Genomic DNA, 21,780 nt, shown 5'->3' with positions numbered 1-21,780 from the left:
ATATTATAATAATATATTTGTAATAATAAACTTATTTATAAATATATAGGTTATTAATATAATATAATGGAGGATAGAGATACAGTTGGGATTTCAATGATTAATGAAGGAAATAGAGAAAATTGGGTTAATAATTCAATATCACCAGATAATTCTTTATTAATACGTAGGATACATCAGAAAACAAATTCTAAATCTGATTTATTTCATCAAATTTCATCACCAACATCTTCTACACGAACTTCGGTTTCACATGATACTCAAGATTCTATAGTTACCTCATTTATAGTTTTAGATGAACAGGAAATACCTTTTGATGAAGTAATATCTGAGAATAAAAATCAAAGCTACTTTTTAAATTGTAATAATTATATAGAAGTTGATGATAAAAGTAAATCCTTTAAAGATAGTGATGGAATAAATGATTGTAAAAATAGTAGTAAATATAAGATGTTAAATACTAAAACAACTAATAGAAAAGAAAGTAATAAGATAATAGATAATAATGAGATAATAAATAGTGAAATTAGAGAAATAATGACTTGTATTGAAAATGAGGAATATAATAAGAATAATAATTCAATAATGATTGGAGATATTAAAGATATAAGAATTATTGGTAAGAACTCTGAAAATAATGAGAATAAAGAGAAGAAAGAGAATTTAATGTCAAATAGTTATATACAAGATAATGATAATAATATTTTGAATAAAGATATAGTTTCATTAGAAAAAAGTTATATTATTAGTAATAAGAGATCAAAAAATAAATGGAAATCAAAGAAGAAGTTGAGTGAAAAGATATTACTTATATTTAATAATTTAAAGAGTGATTTCCTTTCATGGAAGATTGGTAACTGGGGTTCAAATAAAGGCCCTTCTAATTTTTTGAATAATAGAAGTAATAAAGATAATAGAAAACAAGATTTAGATTTTAAAAGTCATGATATGATTATAGATGAAAGTAATGGAGATGAAACTTGTTATACAAATGATAGTAATATTAGTAGGAAGACAGTTAGTACTATTGATGAATGTATATATCCAAGTATACCATATTTAGAGCCACAAAAACCGGAGTATTTTGGAAGAAAGACATTGGTACTTGATTTAGATGAAACTTTAGTACATAGCTCATTCCAACCAATAAGAGCAGCCTCATTTGTTATTTCTGTTGAAATTGAATATGAAATGTATAATGTATATGTATTAAAAAGACCAGGTGTTGATAAATTTCTTGAAGTAGTTAGCTCACTATATGAAGTTGTTATTTTTACTGCAAGTTTATCTAAATATGCAAATCCATTATTAGATAAACTTGATCCACGTGGTTTATGCCCTTACCGTCTATTTCGTGAAAATTGTACAGTAGAAGGAAATTCTTTTATAAAAGATTTATCAAAACTTGGTAGGAATTTAGAAGATGTTATAATTATAGATAACTCTCCAATATCATACTTATTTCAACCAGAGAATGCTATTCCAATTACTTCATGGTAAGTTTTTTTTTTTAATATTTTAGTATTTTATATTATTACATTTAAAATTCTCGAATTTTTTAATTTTTACAGGTTTAATGATAAAAATGATACTGAATTATATGATTTATTACCATTACTTAGTGTATGTTTTATATTTAATCTTTTTTTTTGTAATAGTAATAAATTAAATTATATGGAAATAAAATTTCAAAATATTAACTTTATGATAATGGATCTTTTTTCAGATACTTGCAAGAAAGAAGTTAAATAATGAAAATTCTATTAATAACTCTACCAATATTAAATGTGAACTAAACAAGGAACAAATTGAACTTGTGGAATGTAGTAGCTTTTCTATAATACACATTGATCATTTATCTTATTAATAAAAAGAATATATATTTTTACTATACCTATGAATATACTAATATTTACATATCATATAATAGGTAGTGTGATAAAATTATCACTTTTTTTATTTAAATTATATCATTTCTTCATTCAATTTTTTTAGTAAATTGCTTATTGCTAATACTTTATGTGCTATATCCATATATTTATTAAGTTGTTTTACACGATTAATTGATATTGATTTTGCTTCCTGTATCTCAATACTTTTATCATCTTCAGATTTGCTAGTATCCATTTCCCATTCATTAAAAATAGTATTGAAAATCTATAGATAATTTTTTTTTTTTAATTAGAAAATATAAAAGTTAGTTTATATATTGTATTTAATAATAATTTAATTTAAATTATAATAAAACTTACCTTAGTTAAATCTTCTGGATCTTGTGAAATTTCAATACAATGTCTTAATCTTGTTAAAGCAAACATTCCAAAGTTATCTGATACACCCTATAAAAGTATAAATAGTATAATTTTTCAGTAGTAAAAATAGATGAAAAGTTTAATTGAATAAATTTACTTATTGTTGCAACTTATATATAATTAATAAAATATATCTTAATCCAAATTTCAAAATTTTGATTATTTTTATTTTAAACTTACCATTGGAAAAACTTTATCTATCGGACAATCTTTTATTGCAGATTCCAAAATAGCATCAAACATATCATTAACTTCATCTGATTTTTGTTTTACATTATCACTTTGATAATTTTCTGAGATCTTATCATCATTAATTTCATATTTTTTAAAGGAACTAGTACACCAATTTGAGCTACCTCTTATTATTTGACTTGTTAAAACTTCATTTAATTCAGAAATTCTATTAATTATAACTGTAGATTCAATTATACTATTTTTGTATAACAAAGTTAAGTCACATGATTTAGTTGGATTGCAACTATTATATAATAAATTGATATCTTTTTCATTTATTTTATTAATAATTACTGCTAAATAATGATCAACTCTTAGTTCTATCATATTATTTTTTGATGATCCTTTGATATTTTCTAAATTCTTGTAATATTCCAATAAGTTATCAAATTTTTTTGATGAGCTTATTTTATTTAACTCATTTATTCTTTTAATAAATGAATCTTCTTTTATATTACATTTATATTCATTTGATTTATATTCATTTAAAATTTGTTCATATTTTATTTCACAAAGTGCTACTTGAAGTGCATCTTCAACAATTGATGATATTATATCATTAATAAGAAAACTGAATATCTGTAAACAACCAGATGGAATATCTGAAACTTTTGAATCTTTTATACCATTGTTATAAGTAGTATTCCAAGTTATATTTAACCAATCATGCAAGGTGTTTAATGAAGGTCGGAAATTTTTTTCACGAAGTAGTGCAAATTCTTTGTAAGAATCTGATGGCATATTCCTAGTTCTAATATCACGAAGTTTAAGACGATTTTCAAATCTTGTATTTATAGTATTACTCAGTGTACTTGAGTTACAAGTAATACTTTCTATATCTTGTGTAACTGAAATATCTTTATTCTCAACTGAGCTTACTGGATTAATTACATTACTTCCTGTAACAAAATGTTTGTGAGCTACTTTACTAATTAAATAATCATAATTTAACTTATCAATTTCCTCTTTATATAAATTTTTTAAAAGATTTTTTAATATTTTATTATTAAGTTTACCTGAGATTTTTGAGTTAGATAAAGTAAGGTTATTCCATACAAGGGCTATCCAAATATTGAGATATGATTGCACACATTTGACCGTTATTTCATCATTATTAGCATCCTTTAGTATCTTTCTATCATCACCTGCAATATACATTGCCCTTGATATTATTTGGTATATTGGGGAATATGTTGATACCTTTAAGTTTAAGAATTTTTTATTTAATTCAATAGTAGTAGTATTACAAGGTTCTTGAAATGGTAACTTTAAATTTTGATTATTTAAATTTTTTTTTTCTATAAAATCATCATTATTATCCAGGTTTATATATCCCTTCTCTTTTAAACTTTCTTGATATAAGTTTATATTATTATCTTGAACATTAATTATTTCATTAGAGGTATTAACTTTATTAGACACTTCCAAAGATTGTGATTTTACTTCATAAATATGACCCATATTAGTACTTAAGTTAGATTTCAATGTGCTATTATCTGAACCTTCTATACATTCTTTTTTCTTTTTTGATAAAATCTGAACTAGGTCACTTTTCACAGTAGCTGGTAGTTGGGAAATCATTTGAGTCCAAGAACTTTTTGGAGACTTCAGTAGTTCATCATATATTTGAACAGCTGATAATCCTTCTAACTTCCTTTTCATATTCAGAAAGTAGAAAAGTCCTTAAAGTTTTCAGAAAAAAATAGTGTCATGTTATACACGTAAGCATCTATACCGGTACTGCAAAGGGTCCCGCCTTATAGTCTTTTTTTTTGGTTTGATTCTCTAAATAGTAAAACTTAATAGTATATTTAATTAACAATTATTGAAATATTTCAATTAGTAATATTCAAGATTTTTATTGGAATGGATTGGGGTATTCTTTTATGAGATATGTATTTTATGATTTTAAAGTAATATTAATATTATATTAAAATGCCTATCAGGGATATATTCAAACAATTTACTATGTGTAATATACAGCAATCAGGGATTATAAATTATAGATCAATAACAATTGGAAGACATTTCAAATTTGGAAAGTTATTGAAACTACATTTAGATAATAATATAATTTTTAATGATAGAATCTTATCTAAGTTTACAAGGCTAAGAAATAATCTACAAAAAGGAGCAAATTATTTAAAAATAAGAGGGGTTAATTCCTTCAACGTGAGAAAATCTTCAACTATTTTGATGACTTTATTGATATTTAGTGGAACATCATTTTATGCATTACATGAAATAAAAAAGATAAATCAAGATACAATAATAGAAAAGTGCAGTAGAATTTTGGAGAATTCTGAATTTGAAAAACTAATCAATAATTTATTGGAACGGATTTTTATTTCCATATTAAATAACGAGAATATTCAAGAGAGGAGTCTTTATTTTTTGAATAAGGTTTTATCTGATAATAAAAATATAACAGAATCATTAGTTAAAATATTAAATAGTGAAATAGTACAAAATTGGTTATATAGAACAGTTGATGAAATTATTGATTATATAACAACATCTATGGAGGTTACAGAAAAAACTGCACTTTTACTTTTTAATGCAATAAATCATGATATATTTTATGATAATGCTCAGATATGGTGTAAAAATATTATAAATGATCATATTTTAGGAGATCCAAATATTCAGTATAACACAGGTAATTTTTTAACAAATATAATAGAGAGTGATGATGTACAAAAAAAAGTGGTTGAATGGATATATCATATACTTTCAAGAGCAGATATGCAGGAATACTTATCCTTAGCTTTTTGGGATATAATAAAATATTCAATTAAATATCCAAAATTTTGGTTTAGAGAAAAGAAATTAAAATCTTCTATAGATAATCAACTTGATATTAACTATAAAACAAATGAGGATAACGAATTATTATCAGCAGATCCTATTTTAAATAATAGTAATGATAAAAAAAGTAATTATGAAAGAGAATATGTTGAACTAATTCTACTTTTAGAACGTGTAATGGATAAGATAAGGGCTAATGAGAAATTTAAAGATCTAGACACTTCTGATTTCAATAAAACTGATATTAATTTACATTTGAATGCAAAGGAAATTGAATCATTCTATTCAGCCTTAATTACAGCTCATAAGAAATTAATTAATAGTGAATTTTCCGGTTTACTTAACGAATCTAATGATAAAGGATATAAATTGAATATGAGGGATAATAATGACAAATCTAAAAAAATAATAAATTTGAATTTTCAAGATGGAAATATTGATGTAGAGAATAATAAATTATATAATACTCCAAAAAAACTTGAAATAAGTTGCAAAGATGAAAATTCCGAAAAAATAGATAACAAAAAAGTAGATCACTTTTTAGAAGTTGGAGGTGATCAATTAAAAAGTAATAAAGTTGGTAATTTGGTAGATTTTAGGAGTTTTGAAGATTTAGTTAATTTTGAAGAATTTTCAAAGAGAAGTTATACTTAAAAGAAAAAAGAAAATTTTGGATTATTATAACTAAGAAAGAATAAGTCATTATTATATAATCAAGACTTCTTTGATAGTTTATAATATAATCAATTTGATTTTAATAAAACTTCAAAAATTCAGTTATACCTTGGATAATATCATGAAATTAATGTCTAAATATATGAATAATAGGGTTTAAATAGAATGTGTAGTAGATATGGATATACCAAGTTATTCATTATTACTGTAAGTTATTTTAATCTAGAAGGTTTTTAAATATTGGAAGTGTCGTCAATATTTTATAATTTAACTATTTATTTATAATTTTAGACTATAAATCAAATTAATGAGTTGTATATAGTATTCCATATAATTAGATGGTATAATTTTGAATAAGTGTAAATACTTAAATTTATAATAATTATGCAGATTCTTTTTTGTGAAATTAAATGAATGTCAATTTTACCTAAAATTATTTATAAATATTTATATTGGTTGTATATGTATGTATGTGTGTATGTATGTGTGTATGTGTGTATACTTCGGATTATTCCCCACAAGAGGATTTAGATAGTTTATAATTAAATTAATAAATTATAAATGATTCATATTACAAAAGATAGATTACTTTGTTTTGATAAGGAGGAATTGGTGGCATTAGTTTTAGAGCTAAGGGATAATATAAGTAGTATTTTAAAAGAAAGAGACACCTGGATATCGGCAAATCCTCTGAAAACTAATTCAAATTTAAATGAAGATAAAAAACAAGAAACTGCAGAGTATACAAATGTATTTCCAAGAGTATGTGATATAGTGGGTTCACATAGCTCAAATAATATATGTAAAAGACACTTTGAACTGACGATTGTAAAGAATGAGGTCTCAATTTGTCATGATTTAGGACAAAATTTTAAATACCACAATCAAATTTATGATGAATCTAACAGTTCTAATTTGTCAGAAAGATATGGAGAAAAATTGAATGGTATTAAGAATTTGAATACCTCAAATATTGGGTCTTCTTCTAAAGTCATTTGTAAAGTACCTCCAGCTATACCGAAAACAAATAATATACCTATTGGTAAGGCATTACCACCACCACCATCTATAAGTAAAGCTTCGTTTATGAAGAATCAGGTTATGACTTCAAGTAATAAATTTATTAATTTAAAAGGTGGTAACATAAATAATCCACTTAAAAAGAAAGGTACAAGAAGTTCCTTAGAATGGGGTTGTATTAGGGAGGATTTTCTAAGATATGATGATATAGTAGAATCTAATTCTATAGGTGAATATTTTTCGGAATTTAAGAATAAGGTACAGAGCATACTAAATGATGAATCAGGTATTATACATGGAGAACAAAAGATTGAAGTATTAGCTTCTTCTGTATTTTCTGTATCAGTGGATATTCCAAATATATCAGAGGAAATGATTGATGAGTGGTTTATTAGGGAAATAAAAACAGAAGATTTGTGGATTAGTGGAGATGTTAATAATGAATTAAAGGAATCTTTGAATAATAATAAGAATAACTTTAGCAATACAAATCGAATATTACCTGTAAATTTAGATAATTTCGAGGATGTTAATGAGAGGAATAGTGTTTTTGATTCAAAAACAAGTAGAATGTTGCAAATAACAATAAATTATTTTAAAAAGAAATATCCAAAACATGAAAAGAAAGGGTTAAATTCATTTAAAAATTCGATCTTATTATGCACACTAGATAAAGAAGGAATGAATTTATTGTTAGAAACTGTTCCAGATCCAACTGAAAATCCTGTTAAATATGAGACTTGGAAGGACTGTGTAACACAAGTAATTAAATTTCATAATGACAATCCAAATATTCCTCTACTTGAAGAAGAGGAATTTGTATATTTTTTATCATTAATACCTAATTTGCCACATAGACTTGAGTGTATGATTTTGAAGACATCATTTGATCAATTATATAGTGAGTCTTATAAATGGATACAAGAAAAAGGTGCTGGCTTAGATCTTTTATTACATCATAGGAAGTTACCTCTGTTATTTCAAACAATTGTTAAGTCTCGCAATATATTTAATGAGAAATTAGATAAAATAAATAATAATAATAAATTAAAATTGACTGATAAGGAAGATTTGGATAGCAAGAAATCTACAGTCAAATATATCCCTATTTCATCACTGAAAAATTTGCAAAATATTAAAGTTGCAAATAAGAAGGGTAAAACATTGTTACATTTTATTGCATCTATTTTAGGTGAATTATTTACTAGTGAAGAGGTATCTATTCTAAAGAAGTCATCAGAAAGAAATATATCATCTATATATACAGTTGCAACAGATTTGATTTTTTCATGGTTAGAATTAAGTGGGAGTACTGACCAAAGTTTATTACTTAATATGTTATGCAAGGGACATAGTGATAAGTTTAAGGAGATAATGAGTAGTTTTTATAGTGAGAAATATGACCAAATGGTGTCACTTTGTTATATATTTAGGCAATTACTACAAAAGTATATTGCTTCATGCTATTACTTTAGTGATATACATACTTTTTTACCACTAAATAATAAGAATATTAAAAAATCTGATATAACTTTGGTTTTTGTGGATTTTTTGGATAATTACAATCAAGTACTTAAAGATCTTGATAAAGAGAATTGTACACCACCAAAGCAGCTAGATAATAATTTCGGTATACAATCACCAATAAAAAGAAAATCTATAAAGAATCAAAAAAAGATGACATCTAAGTCGAATAATGAGGATCATGTTAATTTGCTTGATATCTCGAAATTTTCAGCATTAAAGTCTACAAAACCATCTTCTATAAGAGATCTTATTCCAAATTCAGTAATTGCAGAGCTAAATCTGAAGCCTATGTTTAATAAAAAAAAAAGTGGTCTAGATAAATTGGGAAGTTCAAAAGAAAATGATGAGCAAGTATTTGTTAATAAAGAAGTGGATAATACAGATTCTCCAATAGCAGAAATGTGTAATATAAAGAATAAGGACGATTCATTTAAGCAAGATTTGGAAAATATTGACTTTATAAATAGTGTTAATGAAGTAACTATGCATCATAATCCTAGACTTCCAAATATAATGCCTTGTCCAATTAAATGTTCAAATAAATATATTAAAAATACTGACTATAATGTTGAATTGTCAAATGAGGCTAAGTTGATATTATCAGAGGATAATAAAGGAGATATGAGTGATAATTTAGAAGATAACGTTAATTCTAAACATTTATACCTAGTCAATAAAGAAGAAGATGGAAATATTCAAATTGAGGAAAATAAGGCATTGAATAACAATAGACTGAGTGATTTATTGGACTTTGATTCTAACTCTAATTCTGACCATGACGATACTGCCACTGTTGCATTATCATCACCTTCAAGTACTAGATTATTAGATATAATGAATATAGTTCCAAAGGAAGAAACCTTAGATCATTCACCTATTAAGAATCAAGTATTTAATCGTCGTCAATCAATTCTTAGGATCTGTCAATTGGCTACACTTTTAGATATGAATCAGACAGAATTAAATATAAATAATACTGAAAATGTCGGAAGATTTACTTTACCTTTTAAAAGTATACGAAATCAGACGAAAGTGGTAAATAACTTCGATAAGTCTGTGAATATTTTGGAAGAGGTACCAGAAACAAATTCTAACAGTGAACTAGAGAATGATGAAGATTACACATGTGTACTGTCAGACATACCAATGTTTAACAAAGGTGAGTATAGTGTCACTCCACTGGAAACACTTCCTTCAAGCAATAATTACACATCACCAAAAACATACATTCAAGCTTCTAGAAGCCGCTTAGGAGGTGCAATACCTCCCAATATCTAAATTTTTGTGGTTGAATATTAAGATTGGAATTGTTGGCGCCTTTAATAGAATAGCTTAAATTTATAGTAATGTGATGTAATTTTGTGTAATTATAGAAAAATGATACTTTGGATATATAAAAGTACATAAAGTATTTAAGAAAGGAAATAATTTTTAATATTGTGCAGACTACTTCAAAATACAACTTCTGTAATATATTATCTTTGCATACTTAGATAATACCAGATTCTAGTTATATATTCTATACAAATAGATTTTAATGTCAAGGGATATACTAGTAACACACATTTCAGATAGAGATCTTGATACTGTACAGCGTGGTACTGAAGAGTGGAATCTATTAGAACATTATTTGCAGGTTTGCTGTCGTTCATCTAGATCCTTAGTACAGCAAATATGGCATATAAATGTAGCTTCTGCTGAGGCAGCATTTGAGAGAAGAACAAAGGGTCGCTTAGTATTATATTGTTGGGTTGATACCAATGAATTAGATCTAAATAATTCCATTCAGGATGTTTGTCGTCGTAGTTTTAAAATACCACCATCTGGCATGAAGTTTACATCAGGAAATATTAAATTACCAGGTATACCTTCTACTATAAATGAATCATCTAATTATTCTGAAGATGTCGACGTAAGTATTGAACTATCAAATTCACCATTTCTCCCAAATTCACACTCAGATTTTACAACTACTAGACGTCTATTTGAATATTTTCTATGTAAAGTTGGTGTTGGATGTTCAGTAGTTAAAAATAGTGAAAAAGAAGCAGATGGGAACCATTTCCAGATATCTTCAGAATATGATACAGTATTTTTACGAAATAGACAAATTAATCCTCCATCAATTATAAATTCAAAAGTAAAAAGTAATAATGGAAATGATCTATCAACTGAAAATGAATTAAATCTGACAAGATCACTATGTTTAGCAACAGGAGTATTACCTCAGCACACATTTCGTCATGAGTATATAATTTATGAAAGTTCACAAGTAGTACCTCAATACTTAGTTCAATTTGAATATGATTCATCTATTCCAGAACTTTTTGCAGTCCCATGGTGTGATGAATGCCAAGATGCTCCTGCAATATTATGGTGTCAAGCGGATACAGCTAAATTATGTGATTTATGCGATGAAAGATTACATATGCACAATAAACTAGTAAGTCGTCATGTAAGGATACCAGTTAATCAAATGCCGAGATCATCTGGTTGTTGTCCAGTTCATACAATGGACAACTTAGAGGAGTTTTGTACATTATGTAATGTACCAATGTGTAGATTATGTAGACCAGCTCATGCTCACACAGAAGAAAGTACATCTTCTCTTATAATGCCTATTGGTCGTGCATATAGAGCTCAACTTGAAAGGCATAATAAACCACATCCGTGTTTGAATTCAAGAAAGATGGAACTATTAGAAAAGTTGGAGTCACAGCAGATTATATATAATGATGTTAGAACAAATATGTTTGATGTAGAACAACGTATATATGCTCTACTAGAAAATTCAATGAGACAGTTACAAATAGCTGTTGAAACAAAAATGAATACAGTACTGTGTGAGCAATTGATATTTAATCAGTTACTACAACAATTGGAATGGTCTGAAGGATTTTTACAATATCTTCAATCTGTATTACCACCAGCAGATTTTCTATTTGCATGGTTGAGGCATTGTCACTATAGAGAAGAAATCTTCCAATTATGTGACTTGTTTACAAATGATAACAAGTTCTTGCCTGATTTAAGACTTGTTGGTAGAGTTGATATCTTGTCAGAATCAGCACTGAGACATAACAAAAATCATAAGGATGCAAAACATTCTCTATTTCTGCAATAAGGTAATAGGGACTAGCTAATTCTAAATATTTAAAAATAACTTTTTATCAAGAAGGCTTCATAGTAGTTTAATTCTCAAACCATATATTGCACTTCTTAAATGTAGATAATGAGTATTTAGTACAACTTAATAGATTTAAAAATTTTGCGCCTAATACATCAATTTGTAGCCAGTACCAATCACATCACCCAGTATATCTTTTTTTCATTGGAAATTGTATTCTCACCTTTTGGAAGGATTATGGAACTAAGTATACTTGGCTAGTATTAAAAGGTCTAAGTTTTCATATTGAGTATTTGTTAATAGCTATTAATATATAGATATTGAATTAAGTAATATAAATACAACGCACCACAATTTACTAAAGTATGGGGTGGGGTAATTCAATATATAAACCTAGACATTGGTATCAATACCTTTCTTTAAAATACTTAAGCTTTGGATTTATGAATCCCTATATCAAATCCTATAAAACTGAACAATTCTCTAGTAATGATCTACCAGATATTCCTTTAACAGAGGATGTAATTAAAATTGGGGAACACCTATCAAGAGCTTTAAAGAAAGAAGAAATATTGGCATTGAATAGTGGTAGGCAACCAAGTTTATTTAAGGCAATATTAAGAGTTTATTATCCATTATTAATACTTTGTCTATTCTCAATTATTATAATAGATGGTATACAGTATTCTGCAAGTTTAGTAATTAAAAGAATTATTCAAGATTTACAGAAGCCAAGACCCTTATCTATACAAGATAAATATAACTCTTTAATAAACTTTTTTTCTGTATTTATTATACTAATATCAACTACAATAATATTACCTCATGCAACATTTTTGCAATTAAAATATATATTTCGTATCTATACTAGTTTGGCAATCAACTTGTTATGGAGAGGTTTAAGAAAATCTGGTGGACTTCATTTATCACGTAAATTTAATACTAAGTTAAATCCTCCATTTGTACCTAAAATGAACTTGATTATACATAAAAAAAGATACTCATTATTTAAGCGAATTTTGAAAATATTCAGTTGTAAAGTTGATGATAGTAAAGAAGATATAAATGAAAGTGCAACAAAATATTTGACAATGGGTAAATATAATAATTTATTTTCTATAAATGAAACACAAGTATCTAATAATTCGAATAAATACTTAAAAGAAGATAAACAAGTTAAATCAGAAAATTCCTTAAAACAAGAAATAGACTCTCAATCTAGGCAGAAAATAAATATAATTCCACATAAAACGAGAAGTCAATTATTTAAAGTACAAGATATTATCACACCAATTAAAATAAAGACTGCTGATATGTATAATTTGATTATGGCAGATTTATTTCCTTGTTCAAAAATGTTTGTTAGCTTAATAAACCTAGTCTTATTTCCTCTCAGGCTACTAATTGCAGGATTTACGATGGCGTACATATTAACATCATCAGTATCCAATTTCAATAGTAGCAAGTTGCGAATTTTGAATATTTCAATAATTTTATGTATTACTTCATTATGTATATTAACCAGTATTGGAATAGGATGCGAAATATTTAGTGGATATTTAAGAAAACCACTACTTAAGGTTAAGGATAGAAGATTAGAAGAATTAAGGTATATTCTAAAAAATATTAGAATAATAAAACTTTTGAATTGGGAAGACTTTGTGTACAACTCATTAATTAACCTAAGAGATGAGGAAATGCATCAGAGATATTTGAACTTATGGTGGAGCTCAGCCGCATTATTCTTCACAAACAACTCATTATTATTTTCACAGGCCATTTTATTTCTTGTATTAGGGCTGTTATTTCAGAATTTTACTGGACAATTTATTATTCCAACAATTGCTACTGTTCCTATAATGTATTCACTGAGTATCTTATTTAATTCAGCTGGTTCTATACCAGAAGAATTAGGTACTACAGTACGAGGCTGGATCAGTTTGAGTAGAATTCAACTTTTGATATTCTCAAAAGTTGATGAATATCCTTTAATTTGTAATTTAGGAAATAAGGATATATTTTCAGATGAGAGGAATGTACTATGTGGTAGTATTGAATTAGCAGATATCAGCAATTCTATATATGAGAATAATAAACATTACACAGATGAATATGCTATCTATTATAACAATGCAAGCTTTTCTAGAGCAATGTACGATGACCCGGAAATAAGATATTTACATCAGTTAGGTGGGAGTTTATTATCTGGAGGTCTAGATGATATTCCAATTAAAGATGAAGATAAGGAAATATTAACAATATCAGAAACTAATCTTCATCATGAATCTTATACTAGAAATAATGAAATAAGAAATGAAGAATATAGATTAGAAGATAGAGATTTTCAACAATTTGATTATTTTATGAAATCTTCTACAACTGACTGTGATAATCAACAAATGAATTTGATAAACTTATCTAGTTTAACATCTCCTATAATATTACAAAAAGTTAATTCAAAAATAAAAGAAAAGGTATTTCGGAAATGTTCAATTTTTAAATTTAATGATTCTCAAGATAACTTTTTACACTTTCAAGATTATTCCTCTTTATACCATCTCACCATATCACCTTGTTTGAAAGATATTAATTTGTCTATAAAATATGGCCAAATTGGTATAATTTTTGGTCAAGATGAAAGTGGAAAGACAAACTTATTAGACTCAATAATTGGGAGTCTATACCGTATTAAGGGTATAAGTTACATTGCAAATAAAAGATTGCAATTACCTATACAATATGTATCCTCTTCAACTTGGTTACCAAATGGTACATTAAAAAGTGTAATATTAGCTGGACGTAAATTTGATGAGATTAGCTTTCGAAATGTTCTAAAGGTATGTCAACTGGAGACAGACATTAATAATTGGCCACTGAAAGATTTACATATGATTGATGAATATGGTAATAACCTTAGTAATGGGCAGAAAGTTCGTGTAGCTTTAGCTAGAGCTTTGTATAATTATGACTGCTATGAAAATGATGAAATTGAAGACATTCAACATGATGATATAAATGAAATATATAGAAATAGGAATCTTCATTCTACTAATCAAAGTAATCAGACTCTTCAGAGTACCCGTGATTTTCATATATTACTAGATAATAATATGAATATAAATGAATCTACCACTAATATACATAATAAAGGGACACCAGATATTGATCCTTTGTTTGACAATAGTATTGCTTCAAAATTTAATAAATACTGTAAACTTGAAGATAATTCTCATGTTTTATATGATATAACAAATAATAGAAATGTAAACCAAAGTAATAATAAATTTTTACTCTGTTTAGATTCAATATTTGAACCTCTTGATCCTCAAACCTCTACAAAGATTTTTAGTGAATTATTTATTTCCGATCATCCTTACTTAGAATCGGAAGATAGACCAGATTACTACAATTCTATAATCTCGAAATTTAAGGACTTTTCAAGTGTTATATCTATGACAACTGCAACACTGAATCATTTTCTGGATAGATACATGGATAAAATGCTGGGGAATTATCCATTTGAATTTAAGTTTTTTTATATGAACCAGGGCAGAATTTATGAAGTTCATGATATTCACCAATTTCTCTCCAATTTTGGTCAAAAGTATGAAGAAATCCCTAAATATGGTCAAAATTCTGTACATACTGGAAATCACTTAGAATCTAAAGATTCGTCAATATTAGATACTCCAGGAGATCTAAGAAATGAAAAACAAGGAAATACAGACTTGAATTATAAAACTGAACAATATACAAAGACTGAAAAGACATATAATTTATATAAACCATTAAATAGTCAACCAATAAGTCCGAATTTTCAAATCAAAAGTATGAAATCTCAGTTTACTAGTGAAAGTATTGAAAACCAAGCAAAAAAGGAGCTATATAATGAAAATAATGAAAACGATAATATTTTCATTAATTATTTACCTCAATCAAGTACTTTCGCACCTTCTTTTATTATGCCTTTAAGATATGTAAGCAATTCTACCCTTGGACAAGCTATAGTTAAAGCTTCTTCAAAATTAATAAGAAGTTCTAAATATTTTTGTCCAGTACATCATAATTTTACAGAACTCTCTGGTCATGTGAAATTGAATACATATAAATGGTTCATAGAGTTATTTTATGGTAGAATGATGTTTACATTAATTATTTCTATATTTATTTCTCTTGCATTATGTACAAATATTATCGATATCATTGCAATTATTTGGAGTGGACAAGATAAAACCAGCTTAATTTTACTTCAAGATAAACTTGATAAAATTTTATATTTTAATTCTTTCTCTATAAGTTTACAATATATGATTATATTCTTTATATTAACAATGGTAACAATAACAATTAGGCTAATTGGTATATACTTTGAATTTAAAGCTAAAATTTCAAGTTCCATTAAAATCCATAACGATGTCCTTTTACAATTACTAAAAGCTCCTATAAAATTATATGATGGTATCAATATTAAATCTCTTGTAGATATCTTTTCACTAGATCTTTCAATTATTGACAACAAAATATCATTTTCTAATATCACATTTCAATTTACTTCCTTTATTATATCTATAATATTTATAGTTTGGAGTACTCCAGTTTTTTTATTTTTAATACCTATAATTGTCTATATATATATTAAATATATATTCAAACCTACTAGAATACAGGCTAGGGAGAATTACAGATTATTACTAAATACATATGGTCTTTTATGCAATCAAACTGAGTTTATAATAAAAGGATCTGATATAATTAGAACTATGAAGCTTTCTTACTATCAAAACTACACATCATATATACTTAAAAATTTGTTAAAAATATTTTATTTTAGTTATGGAGTTAGTATATGGGGGCAAATCAGAACTTTACTCTTGGGAATATTTACTATTTTTATTATATTTCTATTGCCTACAATACCTAGAATGCTAGATATTCAATTACCTTGTTATATATCTGGTTTTGCTTGTTATAGTCCTGATCCTATTATATCCAGTTTTCTTGGTCTTACTCTATCTTTTGCAATTGGTCTCCCATCAACTATTAATGGACTAAATAGAAAATTTATTGACTTAGAAATGGATATGTGTTCAATTCAAAGATTTCAGTTTTTACAAAAGCAAATTGAATATTATCATAAAAAAGTGAATCCATCAATCAAATTTAAAAAATACAATACTTCAATTACTAAAAGTAGTCTAAGTATGGAGAATGATGGAAATACAACTGATAGTAATAATACAAATAGTAGTTCTCTAGAAATTTTTGACAAAGGTAGTGAAAAATTTGTAAACTCAAACATAAATGAAGATTCTCTAAATTTTTCTAATGGTCTTATAATAAAAGATGCAACAATGAGCTATACAGATAATAGATATATTATCAAAATAGCCTTGAGAAATATTAATATGAATATACTTCCTGGGCAGCATATTGGATTAGTTGGTAGAACTGGATCTGGGAAATCATCTCTAATTCATTCTATTCTTGGGATTTATGAATTAGACTCTGGTCAAATACTATTAGATAATATTGATTTATCATTACTACATATGAATATTAATCAAATTATATATATAGATAAAAAATCAACAAATAACATAAATATAAAGTCCAATTATTGTCATCAATATGATAATATTATTGGATTTATTCCTCAAAATCATGTCATAATTAATAATTGGACTATAAGAAAGTATATAGATCCTTATGATCAATATAGTGATTCCAATATATGGAATGCTATTGATGAGTTAGAACTCAATTATTTATTTAAAGATTTACCAAGTGGTTTAAACTCAGTGGCTTCATGTAATTCTTTCTCTCAAATTATGAATGATAATATTAATTTGGCATACTCTCGGAGTTATTCATCAAATGATAAGACTATTTGTCAATTAGATAATAATAATCAAAATCGAGTATTTAATATATCCCAAATAAGAATTCTTGCTTTTATTAGATTATATCTTAATTCAAAAAATTACCGTCTAATATTAATTGATGAACCCCCAATTATGGATGAATATTCATATAATCAAGAATTGAACTCTGGCAGTTTACAAGATACAAATACAATAGAGTTTATTTTAAATCATCCTAGAGATACCATCAAAAATAAGTCAGAATCATCTATATCTATTCCTTATCTAGTTAACAAATATTTTAGACATTGTATTGTTATTATTATAACCCATAATATAGAATCTATACAATACTGTGATTACATATATGTAATGAGTCATGGACAAATTTCCTCTAAAATTAAATTTTCAGAAGTTAAATCTCAACTTAATTTACAGAAATTAATTTATAAAGCAAACGAGTTTACTATTAGTAATAATGATAATACTTTATAGTAATATTAAAGAATAATGAACTTATTTTTAGATCTATAATAGCGGTATATTTAGGAACACCTACTTTTAATATTCTCTATATATTATGGATACTATACCTTGCTTATACATTATTTAAAAGATCATAATACAAATATCTTGTAAACTGCAAAATCATTATAATTATACACTAATCTTGGTCAATTCTAATATTATAATGCACTTTTTGAGGTTTTATTTCTACTATTAAAAATGTATAATACATGTATCAGAAAGTTGTTACAAACAAATATAAACAATCAATATTCAAAAATATTAAGGAATAACTATATCACTAATTTAGACAAACTAAAAATATTGTATAGAAAAATACCAACTATAACAAATATGAAAACGATGACAGCCTATTTATCTACTAAATCCAGTGAACAACAAATAGCTCCTAATAATATACTATCTATAACATCTAAAGCTCTTCTCAAATTAAAAGATATGTTAGAAGAATATAAACATAGACATAATAAGAAATATGTTGCTATACGTCTAACTTTACTTAAAAGTGGATGCTCTGGTTACTCCTATAAGTTGTTGTTTGATGACCTTTACAATAATACAGAAAATCAAACTAAAAATAAAGAATGTTTGATCAATTTCAAAGATGATTCTGGTGCAAAAAATATAGAAGTCCCAATAATAATAGAATCTAATTCTTTAACAACTTTGTTTGGAACAAAAATTGATTTTAGTGAAAATGAACTAGATTCCCAATTTACCTTCTATAATAAACTACATATTGGATGTTGTGACTGTGGCAAAAGTTATATGTTTGAGGATAATAAAGAAAATATTCACCATAATATAAAAACAAATTATATTACAAAAAATAATTTTGTAGAGTGTATATAATTGTTTGTTAGAATCAAACTTTTATGACTTTTATTAATATTATATAATTTACTAAATAATATCTTATTTTCTTAATAAAATAATTCCTTATTTATATAAATAGTCAATAAATATTACAATTTATAAAGGCCAATATTTTATTGTAAAATTTATATATTTAGTATAAGATTATTATATTTAATAAATAAACAAAATCTTATAAATAAATTAATTTAACAAATTTACTCCATGTGAATCAGTTACTATCATATAGTTCATTTTCTTATTATCATTTATACAATTAAAATATGTTGGAATATTAGTTTGTGCAGATGTTATTTCTCTTGTATCAGTACAAGTTATCCATAATAGCCTTTTAAAATTTAAATTGTTCACTTTATATTGTATTCTAATAGTTTCAAATATACCAGATGGAAGTTTTGGAAATCTCACTGTAACCTTATTTAATCTAGAATCTTGTAGGTGTGATGATTCATTATTTGAACGATTAGATAATGGAAGTTCAATATTATAATATGATTCCATATTATAATCATTCAAATCAGGATTACTCAAAATTTCTATAGAAGTTTTGCTTAAAATATTTCTATATTTCTTATTAGTGATATACTCCTCATCAATTGTTACAAAAACAACAACACCCATTGTATCAATTATACTAGATAATAGGTGCATACTACAATTATATAAAGTATTTAATGATGCATTTAATCCAAATAAATAAGAATTTAATTTATTTGTATATAGTTCATTATATTTAATATTGTTATCTTTATTATTATTATCATTATTATCTTGGCTAACTATATATTCAAATATGCTTGAACTATTTTGGATTTTCCAAAATGTTAATGAATCTATAATTATAATATTTGGATTTGTATTATCTGTCATTATTGTACGTAATATTGAAATAAAATCTAATATATCTGATACACTAACAACTTTGAAATTATCTAAACTAGATATAAGCATATCCTTATTATTAATAATTAGATCTTCATTTATTTGATAATAATTTTCATAGTATTTCTCAATAGTAGGTAATAAATGTGTCTCTAGAAAAACTTCTATACAGAAACTATTATCTGTATCAATATATAATACTGATAAATTATGTCCTCCAAGTTCCTTTGGTAGTATACATTGAGCCATTATATATCCTAATAATAAAGATTTACCACAATTACTTTTACCAGCTATTCCTATTAAATCTCCAGGCCTTAATACACCATTTTCACCTAATAAATCCATTAATATATCATCATTAAGTCGTAACTTGTATAAGTTTCTTTTTAATAAATTATATAAGTTATCATCGGCTTCATATACATGCTTTATCTTAATATCATTTAAGATACTGTATCCAAACATTTATAACATAATAGTATTTAAGTATTGTTATAAAGGGATATTTTGTACGTTATAGTCATTTTATATAAATTAAGAAATTTATTTAACAGCGCTATTATTTAATTTTTCAGTTTATAGTAATAATATAAACTGTAATATTCTCTTAATATTTTAATATTCTAAAGTATTCTGAATTATAAAGAAAATATTTCATATATTATTGCAAAGAATAGAAAGGTACTAAATATATGATCTTTATAATGACTGATTATATTAATATTATACTTAATACTATTTCATATTCTCGAAAAGAGAAGAAATTAAAAAAAAATTATTTTACTTAATTAAATTATCTAGATATTATTAGTATATTTAAAATTATGTGAATTTATTTCTTATTAAGTATGAAATTAGATGACTTATGTATTATTAATGGAGAATACAAACTCCTATATATTCTTGGAAGAGGAGCATATGGTACCGTATATAAAGCTGTAAAGATAGATAATAAAGAACCAAAAATGACTAGTAATAGAGAAGATATAAATAATTTAGATTATAATTTAAGATCAAATAATAAATATATTAGCAAAAAAGAATATACCTATGAACTTTCAATACCAAAATATTATGCTATAAAAGTTTTTGATAAAAAGTTAACAAATAAAGGAATACATCCAAGTATATTGAGAGAAATTGGATTACTCAAAGAATTACATGAATATAATTTTGATGGAATTATTAGATTAGAACAAATAGTTGTTTGTGATCAAAGAATATGTGCTGTATATGAATATGGAGGTTCTACATTACAGTCATATATCGAAAAGAACGCAAATAATCTGAATTTGATTGATGGTATATATATATCATATCAGATTATAAAATCTGTGAATTTTCTCCATAGCATTGGTATTGTACATCGTGATCTTAAACCAGAAAATATACTTTTCAATGAAAATACAAAAATAGTTAAAATTGCAGATTTTGGATTAGCTCGTACAATTAGAAATAATAATAATATAAATTTTACAGTAGATGTTGCAACATTATACTATAAACCACCTGAACTTCTTTCTTTTAATACTAATAATAAATTGATATGTCCATATGCAGTTGATTGTTGGACTATTGGAGTAGTTATTTTGGAATTATTCACAATATTATGTAAAAATAGCAAAAATAAGTCATATTTAAGTTATAATACAAGGAGTAGCCTTAGTAAAGCTAATACTAATACATGGTTACCAATTTTTTTTGGAGGAAATGAAGTAGCTGTATGTAATGAAATTTACAAACTATTAAATATTTCATGTCAATTTCATATATTAAAAGATACTCTTAAACCATTGAAAGAGAGATTTCCTGATATTTTTAATTTAATTTTCCAATTACTTCAAATAGAACCTAAAGAAAGGTGTAACTGTGAATATGCTAAATTTGTTGTTGAAAAAATAATAAATAATCTAACTTCTTGAATATA

General features: G+C 25.4%; 9 protein-coding genes across 9 annotated transcripts, besides 31 other annotated features; 7 read left to right on the top strand and 2 right to left on the bottom strand.

Annotated features, from left to right (window-relative positions):
* Positions 1-68: part of a sequence feature (AT_rich) that runs on past the window's edge.
* CMU_003150 (NLI interacting factor-like phosphatase family protein) lies at positions 67-1,752 on the top strand (the record flags this gene model as incomplete). The annotated part of the gene is made up of 2 exons (XM_002142798.1): positions 67-1,496; positions 1,572-1,752. The coding sequence occupies 2 exons, from the start codon at positions 67-69 to the stop codon at positions 1,750-1,752; spliced, it is 1,611 nt and encodes a 536-aa protein (XP_002142834.1).
* Positions 421-590: a microsatellite.
* Positions 1,502-1,548: a sequence feature (AT_rich).
* Positions 1,629-1,700: a sequence feature (AT_rich).
* Positions 1,753-1,860: 108 nt separating the features above from the next.
* Positions 1,861-1,888: a sequence feature (AT_rich).
* A 77-nt stretch (positions 1,889-1,965) lies between these two features.
* On the bottom strand, positions 1,966-4,208 carry CMU_003140 (uncharacterized protein; the record flags this gene model as incomplete). Its single annotated transcript, XM_002142797.1, has 3 exons — positions 1,966-2,157; positions 2,253-2,339; positions 2,493-4,208. 3 exons carry the CDS (start codon positions 4,206-4,208, stop codon positions 1,966-1,968), a joined length of 1,995 nt encoding a protein of 664 aa, XP_002142833.1.
* Positions 2,164-2,247: a sequence feature (AT_rich).
* Positions 2,423-2,487: a sequence feature (AT_rich).
* Positions 2,792-2,839: a sequence feature (AT_rich).
* Positions 2,951-3,055: a sequence feature (AT_rich).
* Positions 3,513-3,556: a sequence feature (AT_rich).
* Positions 3,814-3,853: a sequence feature (AT_rich).
* Positions 4,209-4,442: 234 nt separating the features above from the next.
* Positions 4,443-4,483: a sequence feature (AT_rich).
* Positions 4,484-4,514: 31 nt separating this feature from the next.
* Positions 4,515-6,008, top strand: CMU_003130 (uncharacterized protein; the record flags this gene model as incomplete). Its single annotated transcript, XM_002142796.1, has 1 exon — positions 4,515-6,008. One exon carries the CDS (start codon positions 4,515-4,517, stop codon positions 6,006-6,008), a length of 1,494 nt encoding a protein of 497 aa, XP_002142832.1.
* Positions 6,009-6,283: 275 nt separating this feature from the next.
* Positions 6,284-6,319: a sequence feature (AT_rich).
* Positions 6,320-6,457: 138 nt separating this feature from the next.
* Positions 6,458-6,483: a sequence feature (AT_rich).
* Positions 6,484-6,490: 7 nt separating this feature from the next.
* Positions 6,491-6,529: a microsatellite.
* A 35-nt stretch (positions 6,530-6,564) lies between these two features.
* Positions 6,565-6,592: a sequence feature (AT_rich).
* On the top strand, positions 6,591-9,854 carry CMU_003120 (formin homology 2 domain-containing protein; the record flags this gene model as incomplete). Its single annotated transcript, XM_002142795.1, has 1 exon — positions 6,591-9,854. One exon carries the CDS (start codon positions 6,591-6,593, stop codon positions 9,852-9,854), a length of 3,264 nt encoding a protein of 1,087 aa, XP_002142831.1.
* Positions 7,142-7,163: a sequence feature (AT_rich).
* Positions 8,052-8,104: a sequence feature (AT_rich).
* Positions 9,855-10,113: 259 nt separating the features above from the next.
* Positions 10,114-11,700, top strand: CMU_003110 (B-box zinc finger domain-containing protein; the record flags this gene model as incomplete). Its single annotated transcript, XM_002142794.1, has 1 exon — positions 10,114-11,700. The coding sequence occupies one exon, from the start codon at positions 10,114-10,116 to the stop codon at positions 11,698-11,700; it is 1,587 nt and encodes a 528-aa protein (XP_002142830.1).
* Positions 11,701-12,068: 368 nt separating this feature from the next.
* CMU_003100 (ABC transporter family protein) lies at positions 12,069-18,059 on the top strand (the record flags this gene model as incomplete). The annotated part of the gene is made up of 1 exon (XM_002142793.1): positions 12,069-18,059. The coding sequence occupies one exon, from the start codon at positions 12,069-12,071 to the stop codon at positions 18,057-18,059; it is 5,991 nt and encodes a 1,996-aa protein (XP_002142829.1).
* Positions 12,800-12,827: a sequence feature (AT_rich).
* Positions 15,967-15,987: a sequence feature (AT_rich).
* Positions 16,300-16,351: a sequence feature (AT_rich).
* Positions 16,496-16,533: a sequence feature (AT_rich).
* Positions 17,256-17,311: a sequence feature (AT_rich).
* A 375-nt stretch (positions 18,060-18,434) lies between the features above and the next one.
* CMU_003090 (HesB-like domain-containing protein) lies at positions 18,435-18,944 on the top strand (the record flags this gene model as incomplete). The annotated part of the gene is made up of 1 exon (XM_002142792.1): positions 18,435-18,944. The coding sequence occupies one exon, from the start codon at positions 18,435-18,437 to the stop codon at positions 18,942-18,944; it is 510 nt and encodes a 169-aa protein (XP_002142828.1).
* Positions 18,892-18,929: a sequence feature (AT_rich).
* Positions 18,945-18,972: 28 nt separating the features above from the next.
* Positions 18,973-19,168: a sequence feature (AT_rich).
* On the bottom strand, positions 19,152-20,318 carry CMU_003080 (uncharacterized protein; the record flags this gene model as incomplete). Its single annotated transcript, XM_002142791.1, has 1 exon — positions 19,152-20,318. One exon carries the CDS (start codon positions 20,316-20,318, stop codon positions 19,152-19,154), a length of 1,167 nt encoding a protein of 388 aa, XP_002142827.1.
* Positions 19,702-19,738: a microsatellite.
* Positions 20,319-20,375: 57 nt separating the features above from the next.
* Positions 20,376-20,404: a sequence feature (AT_rich).
* A 210-nt stretch (positions 20,405-20,614) lies between these two features.
* Positions 20,615-20,679: a sequence feature (AT_rich).
* A 22-nt stretch (positions 20,680-20,701) lies between these two features.
* Positions 20,702-21,775, top strand: CMU_003070 (protein kinase domain-containing protein; the record flags this gene model as incomplete). Its single annotated transcript, XM_002142790.1, has 1 exon — positions 20,702-21,775. The coding sequence occupies one exon, from the start codon at positions 20,702-20,704 to the stop codon at positions 21,773-21,775; it is 1,074 nt and encodes a 357-aa protein (XP_002142826.1).
* Positions 20,838-20,885: a sequence feature (AT_rich).
* Positions 21,307-21,329: a sequence feature (AT_rich).
* Positions 21,775-21,780: part of a sequence feature (AT_rich) that runs on past the window's edge.

This window comes from Cryptosporidium muris, genomic scaffold (genome assembly GCF_000006515.1).
Source record: "Cryptosporidium muris RN66 scf_1106632353993 genomic scaffold, whole genome shotgun sequence".
NCBI lineage: Eukaryota > Apicomplexa > Conoidasida > Eucoccidiorida > Cryptosporidiidae > Cryptosporidium > Cryptosporidium muris.
This window is presented reverse-complemented; position numbering and strand designations above follow the sequence as displayed.